Genomic DNA, 26840 nt, shown 5'->3' on the forward strand with positions numbered 1-26840 from the left:
TCAGAATTAATCCAGCTGCTTCTGTCTTTTGTCACATCATCAATAAACACAAGTGAGCCAGTGCCATTGGAAGCTATGCATGCTCATGCCATCATACCGCCGCCACCATGTTTAACAGAAGATGTGGTGTGCTTTGGATCATGAGCTGCTCCAATTCTTCTCCAAACTTTCTTCTTCCCATCATTCTGGCACAGGTTGATCTGAGTCTCATCTGTCCAAAGAATGCTGTTCCAGAACTGGGCTGGGTGTTTTTTGTCAAAGTCAATTATGGCCTTTCTATTTTTGAGGCTATTTCTATTTTTGGTGAATCCTTTGTATTTACTCTCATCTTTATGGTAAACTTAGATACTGATACACCTACTTCAAGGAGTGTTCTTCACTTGAGTTTATGTTGTAAACGGGTTTTTCTTCACCATGGAAAGGATTCTGCGATCATCCACCACTGTTGTTTTCTGTGCAGGTCCAGGCCTTTTTGAATTCCCAAGCTCACCAGTGGATATATATATATATATATACAATCACTTATATTGAAACAATCACTTATAATTGGGATCCAAAGGCACAAATGGTGATTGTTGAAACTGTCTTCAGTTTAAGTTCTCGTCAAAACCTTTTTCTGTCACCAATTGTTTGACATCAAAAATGGCCTCTGTTGAAAATCAAGGCTTGAAATTAATATTTGAATCCAACATCATCTTGTATGTGTTTTAGAGTAACTGCACAACAGGAGTTTGACAAAAACTGCAACAATATCATGATACTATTGATTGCTTTCTACATATATGTAGAATATATATGTAGAAAAGAAGAATATTCAACTTTCACTTGGATTTGAGCAGATTCAGATTCAATCTATTATTGACAATGTATTACCTCAGTAAAGCAATTACGTAATAGTATAAAGCTGCAGCCTCTATCACAAACCACCAGCTGTGTTGTAAGAATCCCATCCCTCACTAAACATTCAGAATATGCCTGGTATCCAGAGAGGCGCCTTGGACAGCTGCTTCCGTGGATGGAGAGGGAGAGACAGAAGCAGGAGTGCTGAGGTGGAGTTGGATAGAAGACTGACTCCATTGGCATGTTAGGAGTCAAATGATTGCCGGTAGTTGTCTGTTTCAGACCTTTTCATGAATAAAACAAAGCCTTTCCTCAGATTCCTACTCCAGACATCCAACAATAACTTTTGTGGGAACAAATGGGTTGTTTTAGGTAGCACTGGGCATTAGAGAAGACACATCACATGTTTTCATAACCATAAAACTTATTAAAGTGGAGGATAAGCAGAGAGCAGACCAAGCATATTAGCAATAATACTCTGGTTCCCTATCACTAGCCTTGTGCCTGGATATGGCACTTTTTTCATTGTAGAACCTATAATCCAATAAAAGAGCAGAAAATCAGGTCTGAAGTTTCCCAGACCTCCCTAAATCATAAAATCCACTATTATACAATTTATATATATTTTTTTTTTCTTCTTTTTTTTTTCAACAAAATAGAAGCATCTGTACACTGAGAAATGGGACGCACAAATATGGGGTAACCACAGACAGTGTGACAAGCTGATTAAAATACCCGCAGACTGGGCGAGCTAGACCTCCAGTTTGTATTCACTCGACCCAGGCACGTCGTCAGGACAACGACTGGCTTTCTCAAGCTATTGAGTCCTGTGAAAGAAGAGGCGGCCGTGTGTGTGTGTGTGTGTGTGTATGTGTGTGTGTGTGTGTGTGTGTGTATGTGTGCTTGGTCGCGACTTTAAGTGGAGATTTGGCTGTCGAAGCCGTAGGTGGTAATGTATGCAGACATCCACAAACAAATGAATACGCATGCACCATCCCGCTGCCCCCTTCTCAGCATTCTGCCGCACAATGGCCAAACGGGCACGTCCTTGATGACGTGATGCTTCATCTGAGCATATGGCCACTTTGAATCTATCTCCATACAGATAAGTTATTTCAACATGTTTTGTCTATACAGGGACAAAATGCAAATGGCTCTGTCTTCTCCTTTTAGCATTTTTTTTTCTCTGTGACTTAACTAAAAGAAAGAACTTTGGATTTGAACCAAATACTTTGAGTGTGGAATAATGCTAAGATTTGACTTCATGAAACAAATACAATATCCCAATATACTTTTAAGTTAAAATTTTTAATTTCTGTCTTGTTATTATATTATTGGGTTTCAGGTTTTTGGATTTAGATAAACATTCAAAGAAACCAATTGTTCGTTGAATTAGAAAATAGAAACTTGAATTGTTATCCAGAAAGTATTAGTTATTTTGACTCTTTATTTATATTGTTTGGAATGTCTTCAAATGCTTACTGACCTAATAATCAGCACTACCAACTCAAAATGGTCAATACGTGGGAGTCATCAACATTGGCAAAGTATTTAATTTCAGAATGGTAAAATGTTTTTGGTTTCTTTCTTTTTTCATGTGATATACATACACCAAAACATGGATTGAAAAGTAGCTACATTCACAAAATTGACAAACTAAACTTGCTCAAAGTTTGCTTTGCTCAAAATGGGATGCAAGTGCATATTGAATTTTACTGCCATTTACTGAACAAGTAAAATCAGTGTTGTCAGCACAGCAAGCAGAGTACTGCATTAAATGCCACGAGAATAAACAGAAAAGCTCATAGTGGAGTGCGAGTTAGTAGAGCCATGTCATAAAAAATAAAGAGACAGTGAAGAGGTGCGACACCTGATCAGTTATTCAGTTACTACCTCTCGGGAGACCAGCAGCAAAACCACCTGCGATATCACTGTTTCCAGTGAGTTGGAATCTGCGAGGGCTGCCCTTTGACACAGATTCTTTTCATAACCCATATAGATTGAATTTTAAGGTGCAGTCGGGGAATTGAGGGGATCTGTTTTGGCAACCTTGAGATCGGGTCTCTATGTTTCACTGATGTAGTTGTTCTGTTGGCTTCACCTGACTTCGATCTCCAGCTCTCACTGGAGTGGTTTGCAGCCGAATAAGAAGCGGCTGGGATGGGAATCAGCATCTCTAAATCCAATGGAATTGTCCTCAGCCGGAAAAAAGATTGATTGCTCTCCCTGGGTTGGGGATGAGGTCCTGCTCAAAGAGGAGTAGTATCTTAACCCTAACCCTAACCCTGATGAGTAAGGTAAAAGTAGAGTGGTGCAGCATCAGCAGTAATACAGTCTGTTTGGGTGTCCTGGCAAATAGGGAGCTGAAGAGAAAGGCAAAGCCCTCAATTAACAAGTCGATCCTCATTTCTACCCTCACCTATGTTTACATGCTGTTGGCAGTGACGGAAAGCCCAAGATCACAGATACAAGTGTCCAATATGGGTTTCCTCCGCAGGGTGTCCGGGCTCTTTCTTAGGACAGGGTAAGAAGCTTGACCATCCTAGATGGACTCAAGAGTACAACCACTGTTCCTCAATCAGAGGAGCCAGACAAGGTGACTCTGGCATCTGGTTGTGATGCCCCCTTGATTCCTTTCCCGGTGGGGCATGTTCCACTAGGAGTAGGCTTCAGGGAAAACCCAGTACAGGCCACAGGTACCATGTCTCTTGGTTGGCCTTGCAGAAACCTCTGGATTCCCCTGGAAGAGAGGAGATGGGTGAAAAGGCTGCTGAGAGAGAAGTCTGGGTCTCTCTGCTCAGGTTGCTGCCTGACCCAACCCTGATAAGTGGTAAAATATGGATGAATAGATTATATGTGTGAAGGTGTTGTTCATTGTGCAGTGCCATAGTGCACTCCAATCATCATACCCACAATAATTTTATCACAACACAGGAGATTTCCTCTCATGCATAAAGGTGAAAGTGTCAAATGCATGGCATCCCTGGAATTTAAATTTAGTCGAGACTGGAAATCATTCTGTGACAGACTTCACAACTTGCTCTGTAGTCATTTTTCCTAATAAAACTCCACCCATCTGCAAGTTTGTGAAGATGATATCGTATGTGACATCAGGGTTTTCCAGTTTGCAACTGTTCCTCAAACTAATTTCAAACATGCACCTAACAGGTCATATTTAACATCACAGCCAGATCAGTTTACAGGTCCTTGTTAAGTTAAACTAGATCTCAGCTGCTATTGTCAATCATTTGCTTTTTTTTTCTATTTTTCTTCTTCCTCTCTCTCTTTAATCTATTTCTCTGCTCCCTGGTGTTTCATTCTTGTGCCTGCAAAATGTTTAAAAAAAGAATTACACCACTACTAGTTTATGATGTAGATGTTTATATGACAGCATCAGCTCAACTTCCTATCACCTTTTCAGGGTCAGCATGTCAAGAGTCTTTTTTTTGAAGATACTTTGAATAAATGGTTGCTTCAGATAAAGCAGTCTGCATTTTTTCTCCTTTTACAGTTTGCAACTGTCCCTCAAACAGTAAATAATAGAAGTGTCTAGTTTCAAATGTATCCATTTCAGACAAAAGATGGGGCAGAGTTGAGATGCAATCATATGAATTGTTATTTTATAAAAACATTAGAAACATCCTGTTTAATTTCAGGCTTAAAGTGATATCATTGTATTCTATCATTTTGATTAGAAATCTTACATTTAGTAGCAATATGAAACTTGCATACCATAATATTTCGGGGGTAAAGTGTTGGGGGGAAAATGGATGAATTGAGGCATAACACATATCTGATTGGTTTAATAATGGTGGCTCCACAGGTGTTGCTATAATTTTTTGGTTATTTAATGTTAGAATACATATAATTCACTAAAATACAGCTTAATTTGTTAAGCATTAATGACCCTCAATATTAATGCAAAATTTGATAATGTATAGAAATAGCATTAATTTTACATTAAATTGATTGGTTCTGGATTAAAGTGGATCTCATGCTGTGTGTGTCACGCTGTACCAGGCAGCTAATCTTAACACCTGCCTGTCCCAGAGAGCTACTGTCTCTGGGGGTGAAAGGATCCTGTCATAAATTGGGTAGAGAGAGAGTGTGTGCATATGAATGAAAAAGTGCCTTCGTACTTACCGTGTGTGTGTGTGTGTGTGTGTGTATATGTGTCGACTCTTTCCAAGGGAAGTTGCTTTTATCCTGTGTCTGTTCAGTGCTACCACTTGGTCGGAGAGCAGTGAAAGGGACACTATTCCTTCTAGCAGAAGTAGACAGAGAGTTCCTTCAGCACACCGGAGAGACCAGAAGAGAGACCCTCTGTGTCTGCATGTGAATTGAGGGGAGAGAGATGGCCATTGACCCTAAAAGAAGACGAAGGGAAATGGAGAGGGGCCAAGCATGGGTACATCTGCTTTCCATAATATTAGCGCTTTCAGTGATCTAACCGTCTCACTCTGGACACACAAGGATTTTCCCGCCGAGTCAAAGGGTGTTTTTAAACCTGCTCTTGTTTGTCTGTTTGAATTGTGCTCTTTTCTTCCCTCATATGAGTAGTTCTCAAAACAGCAGTTGTACTTGGGTGGGGACCAAAACAATCAAACTGAAATTCCTTTGAGGAAATGGTCTCAAAAACGTCGTGGAAGGGTCGGTGTAGGATGGAAATCTTATGTGACCTTTGTATGATCTTACAGCGCAACTTTGAGTCAGCTGCCCATGTGGCCCGATGATACATGGATGAAGGAAAATGTCTGGGGTCTGATTCGGGCCTTTCTGTGGCTTTTATTTTTGCACTTTGGTTTGGGGGATGGAATCCAAACCCCAGGAACTTATTCAAACTGCACATCTCAACTGTTGTTGTGGCCGAAAGGAAGTAAACGAATTTGCTTGGGTTCCTCTTGGCTCAAAAGGCATCAGGATATTATTCAAGTGGAAAGAAGACCTCTGTCCACTTTTTGATGTAAGTTAAGAGGAAACTACATTAACCTCCATTTGGAATATGAATTAATGGAAAATTAACTATTTCAAAGTAAGAGAAAGATTTTTAGGCATCTGATAACACTGCACTTAAATTTTTTGTCAAACTACTCGTGTTGGTGCTTGGAGGATTTCCTTCAGCCGCAGCCTTGGATGAACAAAACCAAAGTTGAAATTTTTTTAATACTGGCTGTCACCAAAGAAAAACAGTCACCTAGTGGACAATGGATGCCCAGGAGTGCAAAAAGAGAGCTTCCATTTCTAACTATTATAAACAAAGTGGTCTGAGGAAAACATACTTTGTTGGACACCAAGATGCCATTTTCATCTATTTGAAATCAGAATCTAGTACCCCCGTTCAGATTTTTTTAAAACTTTGAAATGGTACAATACCCCCCATTTACAAGATATCCGGGCGATCATTTTTTTCACATTTTGATACAGCAAAAGGCTAAAGGGCCCTTTATGTGGTAGAGGTAGCCTGAGCCTTTGTGTGAAGGTCAGCCATTTCCAACTGCAGTATTTTTGTTCGTCAGGGACCTCACAATATAATGCAGTATTTCATCTTAAAATATTGTGATATAATGCATATTAAGGTATAATGCAATGCAATACAAATTTATTCAAAAATCCAAATGTTTTCATACATCAAAGAACATTCAAATACTGTTCCTGAAACCCAAGCATGTTGCTCAACTGGTTTCCCCAATGTATACCCCCTCTTGCACTTTACATGTGGGTGGCAGGAATATCAACAATGTTTTATGGCTGAATATATGGGTATATTGTTATATATCTTCACTTCATTGATTTGGTGTTATGCTACTGAAAGTAACTAGTGGAAGATTATTATTATTGGTAGACAAATGTACTGGGCTTTTTGCTGTTCCATAATTCAGCCAGGATCCCAGATGGCTGCTTTGGCTGGGGCATGGATATCTACTGGAGCCAGAACACAGATAACGCTCATTACATTAGCTGTTCTGGAAAACATGCTAATAAAAAGAGAGTAAATAATTAATCAATCCAGTAAAACAAATTATCAACTAGAAACTGTCGTCTCATTTGAGATACTTTGTTCCCTTTTAACTTCTTCTTTTACATTCAGCATTTCCCTTCAGAGGTCGCCACATCAAATCATACTTCCATCAAACCCTATTCTCCGTATCATTTTCTCTCACAACTGTGTTCCCCCAATGTTTTTACGTAAATGACTGTTGGGTGATGCTTTTGATTGCTCTGTTTAGTTTCAGGTCTGTTCTTCTTCAAGTAGACAGGTGAGGGAAGAGTCAATGTTTCTGAGTATATTAGCTGATATATATTTAGAATATAAATCAGAAGTAGGGAGAAATAACTTGTATTTGGGCAGTTTAATAGAAAACAAAGTAGACTTTTGGTATGGAAATATCCCTTGTCAAATCATCTTATCATTTTCTGTATAAAGTCATAGTTTAGCCACTTTTCTTAGTCATCCCCTTTATGGAGTATTTTTGGAGTTGGAAACACCAATTACAGTATCATGTTCCTTGAGACAGCATCTTTGTTTTGACATTGTCTACAGCATAGCATGAAGTCCCATTAGCATCACTGAACCCCCATGCCAACTTTTTCCATTCCTCAGTACAACTGTTTAGAAAATAAATGAAGTCTTCCAGCTGGGCTTTGTGGCTGGCCTGTATCTTCTCACTGATTGCCTGTCTGCTGATCTCAACCAGACACCACTCTCTCTACTGTACTCTCTGGATTAGATCCACGTACACTAGCAATACAGAGTCTACAGCCCAGGGTCCCGACACCAGCCAACCTACCAGAACATAATAAAGCTAGGCACTGCTTTGTGGCTCTGGGCCCAAAGTCCCTCGCTGTCCCACCGATCCTGACCCCACATATTTTATGGGGTCTTGGGCGTTCAGTGGTCTGTCACGGCTCATTAGGAGCTTTAGAGATGAGCTTGCACAGCACAGTCACTCAGTGATTAATAAACATGGAGAATGTGAGACTGATAGAAATGGGTTAGGCCCAAAGTTCACTCACAAGACATTCTGAGGAGTTTATGGACATCCATTAAAACATTTCACTCATCATTTAAACTGTATGTGAATAAATGATACCCATTACAGTCCCTGAATCTAATCAAAATAAAGTCCTTTATTTGAGACTCACAGAAAAGGATTGTAATTATAAAAAAAAACACTATTTATACCCTTTTTGCATGTGAATATGTTCTCTACAGTTGCTTTGTGACCACCCTTTGCCCTCTCCAATTTGGATGAAAGCCTAATGGTAAACCAGATGTTATTTATAGGTTGCTGCACTGTGACCCATGTCCCATCATGCCACATACCAGACATGAGTGATGAACTTGTGAAAAGCTACCAGCCTGCTTCTGTAAAGAGTGGTATTTTCAGTGCTGGCTTGCCACCCTGAAACACCATGGCAGGTCCTATTGAAAACTGATGAATAGTTAAGATGAAAACCTTCTAATAGAATTGCACAATTCATTTTTGCTATCATGCCGAAGATATAAACTTGCTCCCAATCTAACAATTTATTTACGTTGACAAATTAAGTGACATTTCAAAGCCTTTTAATGTCCCAAGAGTTTTACGCTTATATGGGCTTCCCCTCTTCTTCCACAAACATCAACTCCTGCTGTATTTTCCTTTTTTTATTTCTCTGTTCCTCCACTTCACATTGTCCCATCCCACAATGTGCTCACTGCTCTCATGGTAGCTCAGTGGGAGACATCGTTGCTTGTCTATAAGAGGAAGTTCTCATGGTGATGGGATTGCTACAAGCTATAAATAATGTTGACTGGAGCAAGTTGGACAATCACAGAGCACTTGAGGACGCATTGCAGGGTAGTGGCAGGAATTTCTCCAGATCTGTTCTCAGGAATGACAGTGACTCAACAAAGGCAAGAATGATGAACTAATAATGTCAGCCTAATTCGACAGACAGGGTTACTGTTGATGTCTGCCTCCATGGTCTTGACCTTAACATTTTCTGTCTTAATTTAGTGTTAGCCTTCAAATATTTGTCAACAAAAAACAATGTAGACTGAAAAAAAACATCCTCAGAGCTGCATAATAATTTTAACAAATCAATCAAAGAATAAATTCATTGGCCTACACATCTGCCAATGGAAAAGTAGGGTTAATTTTTCTGAAATGTCCATCCAACTTCTTCCCCTTATCCTGCTTTCAGGATCGCGGGGGATGCTGGAGCCTATCCCAGCTGTCATTGGGCATGAGGTGGGGTACACCCTGGACTGGTCGCCAGTCAATCGCAAGGCCACATATATAAACAAACAATCATCCTCTCACTCATTCATTTGGGGGAATTTTCCCAATTTTTCCAATTAACCAGCATGTTTTTGGACTGTGGGAGGAAACCCGGTGGAAACCCACAAAGACACGGGGGGAACATGCAAACTCCACAGAGAAAGGTCCCCTAAATCAAAATTCTTAAAATGTGCTAAAAGCCTTAACATGTAGGGAGATGATTTTATTTTGAGTAAGCTAATGGTAGCCTATCATTACCTATAGCTGTATTTCTCAAGAGATGGCAATCGTTGTACCGGAAAGCTGCCATGGAGTTAATGCAGCCGTTTTTTCTGTTGGATCGCTTGATCTTTGTTACATTGCTCAACTAAACCTGGCTTGTAGTACAATCATTGCCGGTCTATAAGGGCTAAATATAAAAATATACACAGGGATATCTATAGTCATCTCCCCACGTGGCCACAATGTATGCATTGACTAACAAGTTTTCTCTAACAAACTGACCCCTCAGTTATAGGTCACAGAGCTGTATTAAGCCTCATTCTTTCTTCTCATGCAATAACTGTTGCATCTTGAACCCGGCATCTGTACACAAATCTAGGACCATGTTAAGCAAATAGAACTGAGGCATGCCCACAGCCATGTATGATGTCAGAGTCTACCTTCCCCCCTTACCCTATTTACTATACATCCAGTATCTCTCCATCTTTTTAGTAATTTCCAAGAGACACAGTCACAATTATTGATGCCGTTTTCTACTTTGCTGTTCCAACTTGGTCTGGCAGAGTTTGCATTATTCTTGAAGAAGCACTCATCATCCATTGTGAAAAATATTTTTACCATTGATTTCTGGCTGACTGCCAGCTACTATTATGTTGATGAAGTGGTGTTTAATACAATTGTGTCTCTGTCATGTGTTTTGTTTTGAAAAGCAGTTGCCAGCATACCGTTTAATGTCTAATTTCCTCCTCTGCTAAAACTCTGAAAATGGACATGGCTCCCATCATAACAAGGACAGAAAGGAGATTGCATGCTCTGTGTCTACAAATGCAGCCAATGTGGTTAGAATTATGAAATGGACTTTCATATAATACCTTGGAAAGTGTGAATGAGCATCTTCAGTACAACTTTCATGGTACCCTAGGGAAAGGTGACACTTGAGTGAGGACCTAGAATTCTTGAGTGCAGTCAAAATCATTGCAGCAAGAGAGTAGCAAAACGAGTGTGTAAGGATTATTTTGATATTTGGTCCTGGTTATTTTCATTAACTTATGGCTCCGGTTACTCTTTCCTCTCAACTTCAACTGTTGACAGAGATTCCTCAGGTCTGATACAGTAGCTCTGAAGGGAATAGCTTAGCTTTGTTGAGCCAACAACTTGTCAGCAACAGTTTACTGCACTCACCTACTTGTGGCTTCAGTGATTGGTATCATCTCAAAATTCAACTCAAACACATCCAGAGTGAAATGTGAAATAGGTATACAAATGCATTCACATTGCTCTCTGAATAGCACACACACACATATATATATATACACACATACAATACACACATTTATACGCACACTCACATTCATTGGGCAACACGTTTGTGTTTTTCCCTCCTGGTTCTATGATGTCAGGGAACATCAACAATGTCTTGTAGTGGTGAAAGCTACTACTTGTCTTTCTTTCTTTCTTTCTTTCTTTCTTTGTATTTTTATTTTCTTTTTATTTATTTGAGTTTTTAATACTTGGACACCATAGTTTTGAGAAATCCTTCCAATAATATCTTCCATGGTGATATCCCTAATGTTGCTGATATATTGCAATGACATTTTATCGGGACAAATCCACATTGATATTTCTTTTTCAAAATCAAATGTTAAATGCATGTACATCTGAACAGATGCAGATATATTTCCTCCTTATCCATACGTCCATTTCAATTAAGGCACTTTGGATATCTTGATTTAATGTCTTGCCTGAATATAACATTATTTTTTCCATATCACAAAGTCCAAGGGTCTTCCCAGCTCCTGTTCTATCATTCTGGTACTTTTTTGTGTTATTATGACAAATAATCAAGCAGCACTGATCTCAGAATCATATTTTTTTGAAGGAAAACCTCAAGTCTGAAAGCTCTTGCTGTACTGAGTCAATAATGTATGAGGCAGTAATAATTTGTTTGTTTAGTATATATTTTTTATAAAGACTGCCCATCCCCTGTCTCAAAGGATTGTGTGGATTTTCAGGCCTGTTTAACAGCCTGTAATGGAGCAACTCTTATTCACTCCATATTCACACACATGCATAACCCCCTTGACAGTGGGCGTGGAGGTTATTACTTATTGCACTTCTTATTCTGCTCATGAATAAATGAAGAGCATCGCGGAGATCCACTCATCCACTTACCAGACGAATAGTACGACACATGCACCTGCTTCAGGATAGCCTGTGGTTATGAACACATCCAGACACACAGATTTAATCTCTGTTCCCTTTCAAGCCCCCTTATCTTTGTTCTTATATGTAGCCCATTGGTTAAACAGCTTGGTGAGTGGGCACTGCATGCCTAATGACACTGCAGTGTGTTGACACTGTGAAAGTGTAATGCTACACTCTTACAGCTTCGGTCACAATTTCTTCCTCTGTCATTATACTGGGTGTTGGAGCATAACTAACACTTGTCGTCGCTGAATTTCTATTTGAATAATTCCCCTTGCAACTGTCTTTTTCCATGCAAAGCTCCTACCCACCCTCAGATTTGTTCATTCTAGGCTTATTTACCTATTCCTATGTGACCCTAGTTGGCGAGGTCAGCAAGAGGTCTGAGGAATGTCTTAAATTATTAAAGGGGTTTTAGCTCAAATGTGAATGCTCTTAAGTGTCCATAAAGCACTCTCCTCCAAGGTGTTGAATGATGGCTGTTTAGATTGGGAATGAGTTGTTTTGAATCCTGTCGCTGTAAAGGATACTACATCTCTTTCTTCATTAATTCCCCGTTTCCACCTTGATCCCCCTGTATGTATTCTAAGTATAACTATCTGGGGAATTGTATTCACAATTATTTAATACATGTCCCCTGTCCCCCTCAGAGGCTTCCATTGAGACGAATTGGGAGGGAAGGGATGGGACATGTTTCCAGGTGATTAGGAGCAGGAAGTCTTCAGCTTAACAAAGAACACAGATGGTAAGAAGTTGAATTTGTAAACTTTACAGATTGTAACTGCAACTGAATACGAAATTAAAGAAATTTTAAAAAGATAGTCTTTATATTAGTACACGGGGTACATAAAACATAATATACACATTAGAAATATTGTAAAATGACCTATTCCCAGTTTACTGAAACAAATGTTTTTGAACATCCAGACGATGGCTTTACAATCTACATCCAGTAAATGGTCAATAATTACACAACATTTGTTTTAAACCAGCTGTAAATGAAGGTACTGATCAGATCTTTGGATGTAATAAGTACCAGATGTATTCTGTATGTTTGAAAGTTTAAACCCTATTTTTACCCCTCCAGAATTTTTGCCATGCTACATGGGAAGACTCTGAACTTCACCTTACTCTTCATCATCATTGCCACGACCCATGCTCGCACCTACCCCCGTTTTTCTTATAATGACACTGAATTCCAGCACCTGGTGCTACACCCTGACCCCTCTGTGGGGACAGTGTACATAGGGGCCAAGGATCACATCTTCCAGCTTGACGGATTGGATGGACTTCGGTTGGAGCAAGAGGATAGGACCGGTCCAGTGAGTGACAGCAAGGAGTGCCTCCCACCTATCACTGAGACCAACTGTCACCAGGCAAAGAGAACCAGTAACCACAACAAATTACTACTGGTGGATCCAACAGCATTGGAGTTGATCACATGTGGCAGCGTCTACCAGGGCACCTGCCAGAAACGCAGCCTGACATCCATCAAGAAGGTTCTTTTTTCCACTGAAAGGCCCGTGGACACACAGTATGTGGCAGCTAATGATCCAGCAGTATCGACAGTGGGGCTGGTGGTGGTACCTAGTGGTAACAACACAGTGATGTATGTAGGAAGGGGCTACACTGCAAGCCACCCACCCATTTCCACACGTTTCCTTTCTTCAGAACCAGTATTTTCATACGAGGAGACAGCGAAGCTTGCTGTGGCTGGGCGTCTGTCGGAGTATGACCACCATTTTGTGACGGCATTCACACGCGGCACATATGTGTACTTCCTGTTTTATCGGCGTGACATCAAATCCACATCGAGGGAGTATCGGACCTATGCTGCCCGAATATGCCTGAACGATACCTCATACTATTCCTATGTGGAAGTTCCTCTTGTCTGTCGCTCAAAATCCGTCCCAATCAGGACCTACAACCTGCTCCAAGCAGCCCAGGTATGCCTTTGTGGTGTCTCCTAATATTATTAGCACGTGCCTTTTTTTTTCCTTCACGTTTTTTCAGGGAACAGAAATTGGGAAGGGGATGGGCAATCTGACTAAAAGACGTTTTTTAGAACCCAAGAACTATTCTAACGCTGAGATGATTTCCTCAAATTTCTAACACTTTATGAAATGTTAATAGAACAGAATACGTTTATCTTTTTGAGCCTCAGATTCAGCAAAACATAGTACCAGGACAACATAATTTACTAAATTTGATTTACTCTGATAAATTGATGGCTTCTCTAAATTTAATGCCTATACCTCTTTCAAAAAAGTATCATAGGGAAAGTTCTATCGACCTGTTACGTCACCTTGTCTTTTAAGAATACAGTAATTATTTGGGAACAGACTTCATTTGTTTAAGCTTTGATGGAGGCTCTCTTTTCTATACTTCTCGGATATACTCTATTGGTTACTCAGCAGAACAAGATCTTTGTTGTCATATTTTGCAATTATTAGTGCACCACACATTCTCAATGGTGGAAATGTCTTGACTTCAGGCAGGCCAGTCTTTTTACTTTTATAATGCAGTCACTCTGTCTTGGTTACAGCATGTGCCGAATGTGGATAGATAGTTTCTTTATACTTTATATTCCTTTCAGCATTAACAGAAGCTTTATCAAGAGATTCCATCTTTGGGATGTAACACTGCCTCATAGCATCCTAAATGCTGACCTTTGAACTTTGCAGTGATTAAAACCTGGATTTTCCCTCTCCTCGCCTGGACGTCGTGAGGCCCATGATTTCTAAAAATAAAAAAAAAGACAATCTTAAATGTGGAACCACAAATGTTGGAATCAAAATTGTTGGATAATTTCATAATACATCATAAGTTGAATTGGTAGATGTTGCATTGACTGTGGACAGTTTTCCAAAGTTTTTCCAGTCCCATGACTTTTAGTTAGTGTTAAGTCTGTTTTTTCTTGGAAATCTTGGATTTCCTGGATCTTAATTGGTAGTATGGACTATGGATGGTAATATCCCTAAAGTCCTTGAAACATTGATAAGCATTCATTCTAAAACAGTTTTTCACAAAGTGGTGACGCTCCTCACCCTCGCCTGTGAATGACCACATGCCTCTCAGTCATGACACCATCAGCTGTTCCCTGCTGACCCGTTTACTCATGAATGTTACAGCAACAAATCTCTGTATCCTTTGTTGCACCTGCCACAACATTTTTATAACCATGTTGCAGGCACATAATAAAACCGTACATAGTGTATGTAAAAAATTCCAAGGAGCTGGTTCACTGTTCTGGTTAACAGTTTCACTAGATGGCTGTTCTGATTTCAATTGACTGTAGGAATTACAATAATTCCTACAGTCAATTAAAATCAAATGAAAACATCAATTATCACAGTTGGTGTCTGAACAGCTATGGACTTTGGAGTGAATAAGTAGCTAAGAGTTGTAAAGATTTAGAGGAATGATGCAAAACAATAAAAAAAAAAGAATTCCCTCTTTATTTTTCACTTACTCCAACAAATAAATGTGTACCATGTTTGCATATGTGGTTAAATGGCATTGGAGATGCACAGGGAGAAGTTTGATAAGCTCCAGAATCCTCTGGGGAGTATTATCTAACTGGCAGTGTCATACCACACAACTATTTACCAGTTGAATTCAACTGTGCCTGTAAACTAAACACAGCCACAAGTAAAGAACTCTTCAAAGAACTATGAATATTTGCGCTCCAAATCCTTTCTTTTATTTTGGAGTCAAATGTTTCAAGCCATTTAACTTCCCCAAATGTGTCTTCACACCTTTCTTGCAACAGGTGGGTCAAGGTGCTGGCCGGGAAGGCGAGGACCTGCTGGGAGTCTTCTCCACCCACGTCAACACAAACAACAATGCCTTAGATGGCTCGGCCCTCTGCGTGTTCCCTTTGGATGACTTGGACAACCACATCGACTCCACCCGTGATCTCTGTTACATGCAGGATGGCAAAGTGGAGGGAGGAGGACAGGTGGCCTACATAGAGTATGAAGTCAAGTCTAGCTGTGCCAACCTACCCCTGGTACGGAGAAAAAGTTGATAAAGACAATAAAAAGTTACATCTTGTATTTAGAGCAAGTGCTACATCGCATGACGCATTGTTTTCTGCTGTGCATGCTTGTTACAGCTTTTTGAGATTACATTAAGGTTATTCATCATCCTGAATCATGTCCTGCTGTCATCATATACCTTAAAAGATCGTCTCAATTGGTTTCATCAGTTGGAGCGAAACAAAACACAGCAAAAGCCCAGTCTAGTAACGGATGATGCCAGGATTAGCAAGATTAAACTGACTTGCAGGAAGTAAAGTGATTTTCAGGCAGAAAAGCTCAGTAATGAGTCCATTGTTGGAAAGCTCTGAGCTCTCAGATTCCCCAGAAATAGCTTTGCCCAGCTGCAACCTTCCAGTGTCAACCCTCAGGTTCTGCTAGCCCTCAGAACCATTTAATGGGATCGTTAGGGATCAATAAACCAAACATATCCCAAATCAGTTGTGCGACTGCTTAATGAGCTCTTGCATGGAAGGATGGGAGATGGGAGCTAAATCCACTGTCATTCAAGGACAGAATGTCAGAGACTGAGCGGGGAGGGGTAGATTCCCCCCTTTTGTGGATAGGTTGATGAAAATCATCTTTTTTTTCTGTTCACTTCCTTTTCTTTAAAATCTTTAAGCCCTGAAAGGGGCATTTTTGCTGCTACCCCAGTGCCAGTCATCTGACAACATAGCTTAAAGATTTATTTGGAATTTCTCTGTTTCCTGGGCACTTGTTTCAGTGAAAACTGAAGGGTTGTTTTTCTGTAGCATCACAAGTCTGTTTTGTTCAATGGTGGAATCCTTTTCCCTTGAATTGAAATGATTCTATGGCTTGAAATTTATCCCAGGAATGAACAGAGCAATCCACATTACAAGATCTAAGCATTAATTAAAGCATTAATCTAAGCATTAAGTACTCTGGCATAAGGGAGAGAAGAAACAGCATAGTCTGGTTTACCCCAGCCTCTGATGATTGTATTTATAGAGAAAAAAAACATTCATTAAAATAAGCTACTTCTAAATGCGTTCTAAATGAACAACGATCAATAATGAATCTACAAAAGATAAAACAGTAGAAGTAATCTATTTCCCTTTTCGTTTTCTTTGATCATTTATTATAGCAAGTTTAATTCTGTTTTCTTCAGAATTAGTCAGCTGTACACATAGCCAAGGTAAACACGTCACCTGCTAAACACCTATTTTATACCCATTCATACATGCTAAGGTTCAGCCCATGTATTGTGATGTGTGTTTCATTATGTGGCCCAATGACAACATGCTGCCTGAATCTGATGAGGAAAATTTCATTTGACAACTGACACTTTTGACACACTGTGTTATCTTTTCAGCATTGTCTCATGACTGTAGAGAGAAAGATAATACTGGTAATAGTAAACCTCTATATCGCATGTTGTATAAAAATTGCTGCTCAAAGTATTTAAGTAATTTAAGAAAATCAGTGCACATGAAATACACTGAAATGGAAGTAAAATATTTAATAAAAACCCCTACAACATAAAAATAAGTCTAAGCTGATATTACTACTACAATAAAATTTGAACAAAAACGATATTCTTTCAGCACAACTAAATGCAGAAGAGAAAGCAAATTTATCAATCATGTGTTAAAACCATTGTTTTAAATTAAATCCTAACATCACGCTTTTATTGTCATGTGTCATAGAATACCCTCAAAGCATTTTTTTGTGGCTCCGACCACACTCCGAGCCCAATGGCAAGCAGGATACCTCTGGGAGCGAAGGCCGTGTGGCACACCACATCCAGCCACCTCACCGCTGTGGCTGTCAGTGTCAGGGACAGACACAGCATTGCTTTTCTGGGAGACTCCAAAGGAACTCTATACAAGGTACATGAATTAGCAATGTCTTTCTTCTTTGCGTCAGTTTTTTTTTTTTTTTTTTTGAGGTATGGGGGGGAAACTGTTATTTATTAACACTGAGTTAATACCTGTATGGCCGTCGTGGGCTGTCAGGGCCTGCAAGGCCTTCTCTGCTGGCCTAAAAAATATCTGAATCACAGGCTGATTTTAATCATACTTTGTCCATGAATACTTTGAATAATTGGGTGAATGAATTGAGTAAATAGCTTTTTCCTTCGCTATGGTGCTTCCAGACATGTATTTTCTTATAAAGGAATTAACCAATCACATTTCAATCATTATTTGTTGCCAGGTAGTGTCAAAGTCAAAGGAATCTGCCTTGAGGCCTGCAAAATCAAATTGACAGGTGCTCTAGCAAAACATAGGTGTCAATGAAACTATTGCTTCAACCAGTCAGATTTTGAGTCGCCTTCTAGAATGGTACGGTGACGTCAGCGTGCCACACGCCCTTTGATTTGATAGTCAGAGTGTAGTAGCCAGAGCTATATATATATATATATATATATTCAGTGGGGAGAACAAGTATTTGATAAACATTTAATGCACAGCTTTTCCCACTTGCAAAGCAGCTAGAGGTCTGTAATTTTTATCATACGTACTCTTCATTGTGAAGGACAAAATCTAAAACATCCAGAAAAACACACTGTATTATTTTTAAGTAATTAATTTGCATTTTATTGCATGTCATATGTATTTGATCACCTACCAACAGTAAGAATTGCAGCTCTCACAGACCTATTACTTCTTTTAGAAGCCCCCCTGCTCTCCACTCGTCACCTGCATTAACTGCAACGGTTTAAACTCCTTACCTGTATAAAAGACACGAAAAAGGCAACGACCGTTGGCACAATTGTTAGAAAATGGAAGTAGTTAAAGATGATGTTCAATCTCCCTCAGTCTGGGGCTCCATGCAAGATCTCACCTTGCGGGTCATCAATGATAATGAGGAAAGTGAAGGATCAGCCCAGAACTACACAGCTGGACCTGGTCAATGACCTGAAGAGAGCTGGAACTACAGTCTCAAAGAAAGCCATCATGGATTAAAATCCTGCCGTGCACTCAAGGTCCCCCTGCTCAAGCCAGCACATGTCCAGGCCCGTCTGTAGTTTGCCAATTACCATCTGGATGATCCAAAGGGGGAATGAAAGAAGGTCATGTGGTCTAATGAGACAAAAATAGAGCTTTATGGTCTAAAATCCACTTGCCTTGTTTGGAGGAAGAAGAAGGATGAGTACAACCCCAAGAACACCAATCGTGTTCTGCAACAATGCTTTTCTGCAAAGGGGACAGGACAACTGCACCGTATTGTGGGGAAAATGGATGCGGCCATGTATCGCAAGATCTTGGCCAACAACCTCATTCCCGCAGTAAGAGCCTTGAAGAAAGATCGTGGCTGGGTCTTCCAGCATGACAACGACCAGAAACACAGAGCCAGGGCAACAAAGAAGTGGCTACGCAAGAAGCAGTTCAAGGTCCAGGAGTGGCCTAGCCAGTCTCCAGACCTGAACCCAATAGAAAAACTTTGGAGGGAGCTGAAAGTCCATATTGCCCAGCAACTGCTCTGAAACCTGAAGGATCTCTGTAATTGTCAACAAAGTTTGAGCTCTGTTTTACTGATATATCAGATGCTTATCTCGTGCAATAATAAGCAAATGAATTACTTAAAAATCAAACAATGTGTTTTTCTGGATTTTTGTTTTAGATTCCGTCACAGTTGAAGAGTAACTATGATAAAAATCACAGACCTCTACATGATTTGCAAGTGGGAAAAGTTGAAAAATCAGCAGTTTAGCAAATACTGTACTTGTTCTCCCCACCAGAGCACTGTTGAACACTTAAAAGCACCGGTGCTTTGGATCAACCAAAGTGGATCTACAGCTGAATAAGCACTGAGTAACACAGCGCAGTGACCACTGGTCCTGTGTTATGGAACGGGCACAGGTGTCAAGAAGTGGTTTATCAGATTCGGAGATGTTACTAGTGGGAACTGAGCCAATGACATTGCAGATCTTATTATCCAATTTTTGGTGGGAAATTGATATCTGGGTAAAGTTGTAGCACATTGTTTGGAAGGCACAGTGATCATGTCTGATGGTGATAGAAAACGACTTCTTGATGGAGGTGAAGCACACCGATAATCTATACGTCAGAGTAACTGAATTCTTTTTGAGAAAATAGGATGGATTTCGTGTAAAAATAATCCAAATTTTTGGCAAGTAAAATTTTTCTAATTTCCTAAATAATATTGCAATTTTATGACCGTATTATTGTTGTTTCTTTTTGTAGTTGTAGCTGCAGTTGAAGGAGACTTGTGCACTCTGGGTTTGTTTCTTCAGCAACAGCATTTTTGTGGTTACACAAGTTATCTCTGTGATGTAACAGCTCTTTATACTGAATTTCTGCACAATAATCTGTTTTTTATAGCAATAAAACAGTTATTGAGGGGTTTATTGATAAATGGCGCACTACTGAAGGCCTAGGTATCAAGGCCCGCCACTGCTGTATGGTTTCCTTTTGATTTGTTTGAATCAACAACTAGATTTGCCTTTTTAAATATTGTCTTCAAAAAACTGTTTAGTTATCACCCCTGTCATCGTCACTGCTCTTTCAAAACTGTCCATGAATCATTTTCCAGCACAGGCAACAAACTTCACACCATTAATCATTTGCAACAAATGTCTGTATTTTGCTCTTCTAACTCAATGCCAACTCTTATATACTTCTAAATCGCTATGTGACTGCAGCCTGGAAGATTCCAGTCCCTCTCACTTTGTCACTGTTCCAACATCCACAGACTGACATACCACCATGATCCCACGCTCAATACCTCCATGATCCCATGCTTCTGCAGTGTGTGGTTGTTGGAGACCAGTATGTGTTGCATTTTTGAGTTAATGCTTTAAAGCAACAATTGTGTTTTGAAGTTTCTAGTTTGAAATGTATTTGCTCAGATTTTTTTTTTTCTCGCTTTTTAATGTCTGAAGCTGTCAGATCAGCCAAACCAACTGCAGCGTATCGCCATGTACACAGCAACATCTACACAGATCAGATCAGATAGTTGGATACAGACACCCCGATAAAAGGATTGTAGACATAACTCCACCAGTGTCTGGGTACTAAACTACTGCATGTCTTTTTGATGTGTGTTTCTGTGTCTGTGAAAAAACTAGTGAGAAAAAAAAAAGAGTCAGATTTAGTACTTTAGGTTGCAGATCAAAGCAAGTCTGCATGCCGCTATGTGAAGTGAGCTATTGTATCTGGATTATAGTATCACAGCAGGAAAAAATTCTCAAACATTTGGAGGTGTGTGTGTGTGTGCATTTGTGTGTGTGTGTGTGTGTGTGTGTGTGTGTGTGTGTGTGTGTGTGTGTGTGTGTGTGTGTGTTAGACAATTTACTGCAGTGATTTTCTTTGTCTAAGAAGTAATTTTAAAGGGGTACATGCAAGAATGTGATTTTAAGGGGATAAACACCGACAAAGAATTTTTGTTTCTAATCAAAGATGCCAAACACAACTTAGAATCTCAAGGTTTATACATTTCATTTTTTTTCTTGTCTTCATATTTTTTCCATTTTTTTTGTAATAATTAAACTGAAACTACACTGTTGAAAAGCAAACTTTTAAAGTCAAACAATTTATATCTTCACTTTTATTTGGTCTTTTTTTTTATCATATAATAATGTAAATAATGTTTGCCCAAAAAAAGCTGCAGTATCCCAGTAGTCCAATTTCTTCCTTTGAGACAGCAAAGTCTAGAATGCACGAGTACGATATGAATCTAATTGGTGCAAGAGATGCAGAATACAATGATAGAGGCTGAAAGTGCCAAAATTTTCCATGTAATTGATTATAGATAATGATGGCATCCAAGCTGATGTGAGCTGTTGTGCTCTTCAGTAGACAGGAAATGTTTACCAGTCGTCCTTGATGCCCCACTACTGTGTTTTTCAAGACAGCAATTTACCTTTTTCAGTCACACTTCTTTGAATTCACTGAACTGTGACAAGCTGTCAGTTTCCCTCTAATTTGTTGAGTCTGAATCATCCTGACAATGTCTATCAGCACTCCTCTCAACCATCCCCTTGCTGGAGAATATATATTACAGTTTATAGTAACATTTTTCTAATTGCACTCAAAATGTATTGTTTGTTTTGTAAAAATCCTGTTGAATGACTTGCTTTTATTTTGCAATTTACAAAGGTTGTTAATTATTCATTGACTGTTAGTTTTGCTTGAATGCAAATTGCTTACCTTTAGACACAGTTCAGCTCTTTTTTTCCTGCATTTAGATTTTGTGCGATGCTAAGCAAACTTTTTCTGTGCCTTAATGTTTAATGAATACAGCAGAATCAATTGTCTCATTTAACTCTTGGCGAAAAGCATGTTTCCCCCAAAATTGAGCCATCTTTTATTTTAAAGTGAAGGAGGGTTATTGTCTGGAGGGAATTTGTGTAAATCATTACTTACAGTTTCTAAAACAATGTCTTTTTGTCTGTCACACTTACAGCACAGATAATGTTGCTACACTTTATCTTTACTCCTCAATGTAGCATCTGTCTGGATTCTCCGCTAAGCATGGAAAATTACAGATTGCATGAATACTTCTAAACCACCAAGCATTACAGCGCAGCTTCCCATGCCATTATGTGTTGAGTGCATCCTCATAATGGGGCAGGAGATTCTCTATTCTGTTCTCAGCCATCACGTGATGGAGAGGCATTAAAAAACCTCTGCTAATCCCATTAACATGAAGTAACATGAGAGTTTGAAGGCCTGGGCATCACTTAAGTCAGAGGTGTCTTCCTGTACATCGTATTCAATTTGAGCGTGCGGTAATCTCATTCAGGGCCACTTCTGGTGCAATTTTGCAAAAGTGTGAGATTTGATTTCTCTTTGAGGTACAAGTTGAAGATGATCTTTTTTTCCGCCATTCATTTTTGTCCTCTCATCACAGGTATATATAATCCGCGACAGCAAAAATAGATGCATAGCGGATGATTGCCATCATCTGTAGGCGATGGCAAAAAAGGAAGATCTCAGTGATCAGATTGTCTCCCTCTCTATGTATATGACTCTGAAGCAGGCAACTATTCATCGCAAATATCAAATTCATAAAAAAAGAAAAGAACAGAATAACCTGGCATATACCTGGCATAGGCTGGTACTTCCAATGGTATTTAAGTGTTTTAAGGTTGTCAATTCAAACCCTTGGATTTAAATATGAGATTTGACTTAGAATTTCCAAGTAAATATTTTAAATTTTAAATTACAACACACTATTATTATGTCTAATAATCCAGCAAGAAACTCTACCGCTGCCTCTCCTAGACTCTTCCACACCTCCACAGGTATATCATCAGGACCAACTGCCATTCCACTCGTCATCCTCTTCAATGCCTTCCTTACTTCAATTTTGCTCATCGGTGCTACTTTGTGTTCTGCAATAGTCACCTCTTCTGCCCTTGCCTTTCTTTCATTTTCCAAATTCATCAGCTCTTCAAAGACATCTTTCCTTCTTCCCATCATTATTCTAGCATCTGTCAATACATTGTCCTCTCTGTCCTTTATCACCCGGACCTGGTGTACACCCTTTCCATCTATCTCTCTGTTTGCCAACCTGTATTGATCATTCTCTCCTTCCTTACTGTCCAGCCAAGCATACAAGTTATCATACACCCTTTGTTTTGCCTTTGCTGCCTCTGTCTTTATCCTACCACGTATCACCCTGTACTCCTGTCTGTTCTCTTCAGCTCCCTCAATGTCCAACTTCTTCTTTGCTGACCGCTTTCTCTGTATATACTCCTGCACCTCCTCATTCCACCACCAAGTCTCCTTATCCACTATCCTTCCAGATGATACACTAAGTAACTAACTTAGTGTAACTAACTAACCTGTCTCCCTGAAAACATTAGCAGTAGTTGTCCAATCATCTGGAAGCTCTCCCTGACCACCAAGAGCCTTCCTCAACTCCTCCCTGAAAACCATACAACACTCCTCCCTTTCAGCTTCCCTTGTCCACATTGTCCTCTGCTCTGCCTTTGTCCTCTTTATCTATCTTGTCACCAGAGTCATCCTACAAATCATCATTCTATGCTGTCTGGCTATACTCTCTCTGGCTACACTCGTCACTGATCTCTTTCTGATTACCTTGTCTACACAAGATGTAGTTTACCTGCCTGCTCCTACCTGCGCTCTTATAAGTTACCTTATGTTCCTGTCTTTTCTGGAAAAGAGTGTTCACTACTGCCACTTCCATCCTTTTTGCAAAGTCTACCACCATCTGTCCCTCTGTGCTCCTATCCTGTATACCAAATATGCCCATCCCTTTTTCATCCCCTCTATTGCCTGCACCAGCATGTCCATTGAAGTCTGCAACAATTACCACTTTCTCATCTCTGGGGATATTCTGTATCATTTCATCTAGATCATCCAGAACTTCTCCCTCTCCTCAAGCTAACATCCCACCTGCAGGGCATAGCCACCAACAACATTGAGCATCACACCTTCAATTTCCAGTTTCAGACTCATAAGTCTATCTGACATTCTTCTCACCTCCAGAACATCCCTAACAAACTCCTCTTTCAAGATAACTCCTACTCCATTTCTCTTTCTGTCTATGTACTATGTACAACTTGAAGCCTGCCCCTAAGCTTTACCACCTTTCCACCTGGTCTCGATATGCATGTTTGGTTTCGGCAAAAGTTTTACCTCAGATGCCACTCCTGACGCAACCCTCTGCATTTATCCGACCCGTGCCCCCCTGAGGCTGCATTTTTAGGGAAATATCAATAAGATTAATTAAGAATAATAATTACTACATTGTCAAAGCAATTTCCAGGTAATTTTTAATTTAATATCTTCCAATTTTTTTCAATACATTTATGATCTTTAAGATGAAAACTCAAATAAAAAATTTTATCATAGTTTTACACTTGTGCTCACACCTTTCATTTTATCTGCTGCACTTCCTGAAGTCTCTGCTCTTTTACATGTGTTCTTTCCTAGGTATATCTGGGCAAAGATGGCCAAGTGGAAGTTTATGCGAATTCCACCTTACAGCCCAACTCTCCCATTAACAGTGACCTTTTACTGGACCAGAAGGGAGCACACATCTACATCATGACCAAAACAACTGTAAGTAGAACCAATACCTTTTGTGGACATCGAAAAAGAAAAAATAATTGTTTGAGTGAGAGCTCTCTGATTTAATGCATGAAATGAATGAACAGATGCATAAGCAGCTGGAGCCTTTTCAATGACTTTCTCCATTCAACAACATACCCAGATGCCTCCATACATGAGTCTGAACATGGATCATCATTCTTCACCAGACAATTTAGCGGTTGTCAGAAATTTACAGGCCTGATACTCCCTCAAGCTGTGCCTCCCGGAGAACGAGAAGGCAAAAGAATAAGAGGCAAAAGCAGAAAAAAGAACAGCGGGCCAGTTGGCTCATGAGGTCATAGGTCACTGACCCGACTGTGTGAGGTACAACGGTTGGCAGGAGGTGTGAGGTCAGACACAACAATGGTATTGATTAGGAAAAGTGGCCTCCATTGTTTCAGCACACTCCCGACAGTGCCTGTGTGGGCAGTCAGAGAGGCTGGTCAATGCTCGTGGCAAACTATCCTCCTATAAATTGAATGGATTATCTGACTTTCTATCAATTAAACTCATCACATCATATTTATTTATTTGTTCTTTTGTTTGTTTGTTTTTATTAATTTTATTTTTTTATTTAATGGAGATAGCCCAGTAAAGAGTTTGCTTTGGAAATTAAAGTATGACTGAGCCACAAACTAAATTAAGATTTATGCAATTATGAAAGAAGTTTGTGAAAATCCAGTGTAATTTTGTGCTTGAAATTTTTTTTTTTTTTCTGCATGCACACTTAATTTCTATTAGCTGAGACAGAAAAAAACAAAAACAACAGTTGTATTCAGGGACAAGTTTTTAATTGCTTGTTTTTTCAAAACTACTATTTTGTACCCGCTTCCAGTTGTCAAGTTAAGAATTTCAAAATGTGTTTGTGTAGTATAACTAGTCATTGTAATTCATTTTTTTTGTTTGTTCAGTTTCATTGCTAGACCATATTAATAAACTCTATGCAATAGGAAGTTTAATTTTAGACTCAGCATCAAATAGTTGCTATGCAAAAAAAGATGATTATTTAAGATCCTGCCTTTGAGCAAAGTTTTGGGGCCTCTGGTGTATCAGGACACTATAATACCAAAAATCAGTGGGCCTCACTCGTCTCTTATTGTTTTCTTTTCTTGTGTTGTATATCCTTGTTTTGGTATGGTTTTCTTGTAGGAGTTTGCCATGTTATATTTACGTATCATTACTATATTGTTAAGCATATACAACATCACTAAAATGTCAAACCCAAGATCGAGTCTCTGACGTACCCATGGAAGGCTCAGTAGGTGTAACAGTGTGCTGAAAACATTATTTTCTATGTGCTTTTGTGAGTAAAATTTTCCATCGTAAATCAGTTCTGAGTAAAGGAAGTCAAATGGGAGTATGGAGACTGTTTTTTTTTAATTAAACTGCCTCTTCTTCTTGTCCTTTGGGCTTTTCCCTTCAGGGGTCACCACAGCAAATCAACCCTCTCCATCTAACCCTATTCTCCGTATCCTCTGCTCTCACACCAACTACCTTCATATCCTCTCTCGCTATGTTCATAAATCTTCTCTTTGGTCTTCCTCGAGACCTCCTGCCTGGCAGCTCCAATTCCAGCATCCGTCTACCAATATTTTCACTGTATCAAACTGGCTCCCCAATATTCAGTCACATTCAGGGTCATAAATTCCACAGAACTAAAGGATAGTTTCGAAGTAGTCATGTTCTCCATACTGGAATTGGCAGAAAAACAAACATAATGGTACAGCGGTGTTTTTCAGCTCACTAGCCAGTTTGTATTTCCACAACTTTGCGGTACAAGTTTGCAATAAGGCACTCTGATTGGAGTTAATAGTATGTTATGATAGCTTATGCGTAATGGAGGACTCCGATTTCTTTAGCGTTAATGCGGTTGTGTAAGCGTGTCAGTCACGCTGATTGAGGGAGCTGAGCAGTCATCACTTTCATTCTCAGAGATACTGGAAAATGTAGCCTGCGTAAAGACATTAAATCAATTGGAATCAAAGTCAAACACCGGCTCAGCCGAGATGGTGAAGGTGACCTCGATGGAACAAGTTGCGCTTATAACACATCCTTAATTGTCGATGCCTTTCAGGTAGAGAAGCAACCGGTAGCAGAATGCAGTGACTTCGTGGACTGTCAGTCATGTTTGGCTGCTAAAGACCCTTATTGTGGCTGGTGTGTCCTAGAAGGACGGTGAGTTATTGTGCTTGTGTGTGTTTTGGAGAAAGAAAACATGGTAA

The 26840-nt window shown here is 39.6% G+C and overlaps 1 protein-coding gene across 3 annotated transcripts in view; it reads left to right on the forward strand.

Moving 5' to 3' along the window:
- Positions 1 to 26840, forward strand: part of plxnb1a (plexin b1a) — a 77324-nt gene that overhangs the window by 22879 nt on the left and 27605 nt on the right. For all 3 annotated transcript variants that reach the window (XM_086159942.1, XM_086159943.1, XM_086159944.1), the window contains exons 3-8: positions 12182 to 12276; positions 12619 to 13477; positions 15304 to 15543; positions 17239 to 17421; positions 24460 to 24588; positions 26693 to 26793. In XM_086159942.1, coding sequence (XP_086016068.1) covers positions 12629 to 13477; positions 15304 to 15543; positions 17239 to 17421; positions 24460 to 24588; positions 26693 to 26793 — 1502 coding nt within the window. In that variant the 5' untranslated portion in view covers positions 12182 to 12276; positions 12619 to 12628. The remainder of the gene's footprint in view (positions 1 to 12181; positions 12277 to 12618; positions 13478 to 15303; positions 15544 to 17238; positions 17422 to 24459; positions 24589 to 26692; positions 26794 to 26840) is intronic.

Source organism: Fistularia commersonii, chromosome 14 (assembly GCF_037954325.1).
Source record: "Fistularia commersonii isolate RoL2024-O1a breed Wild chromosome 14, RoL_Fcom_v1.0, whole genome shotgun sequence".
Taxonomy (NCBI): Eukaryota; Metazoa; Chordata; class Actinopteri; order Syngnathiformes; family Fistulariidae; genus Fistularia; species Fistularia commersonii.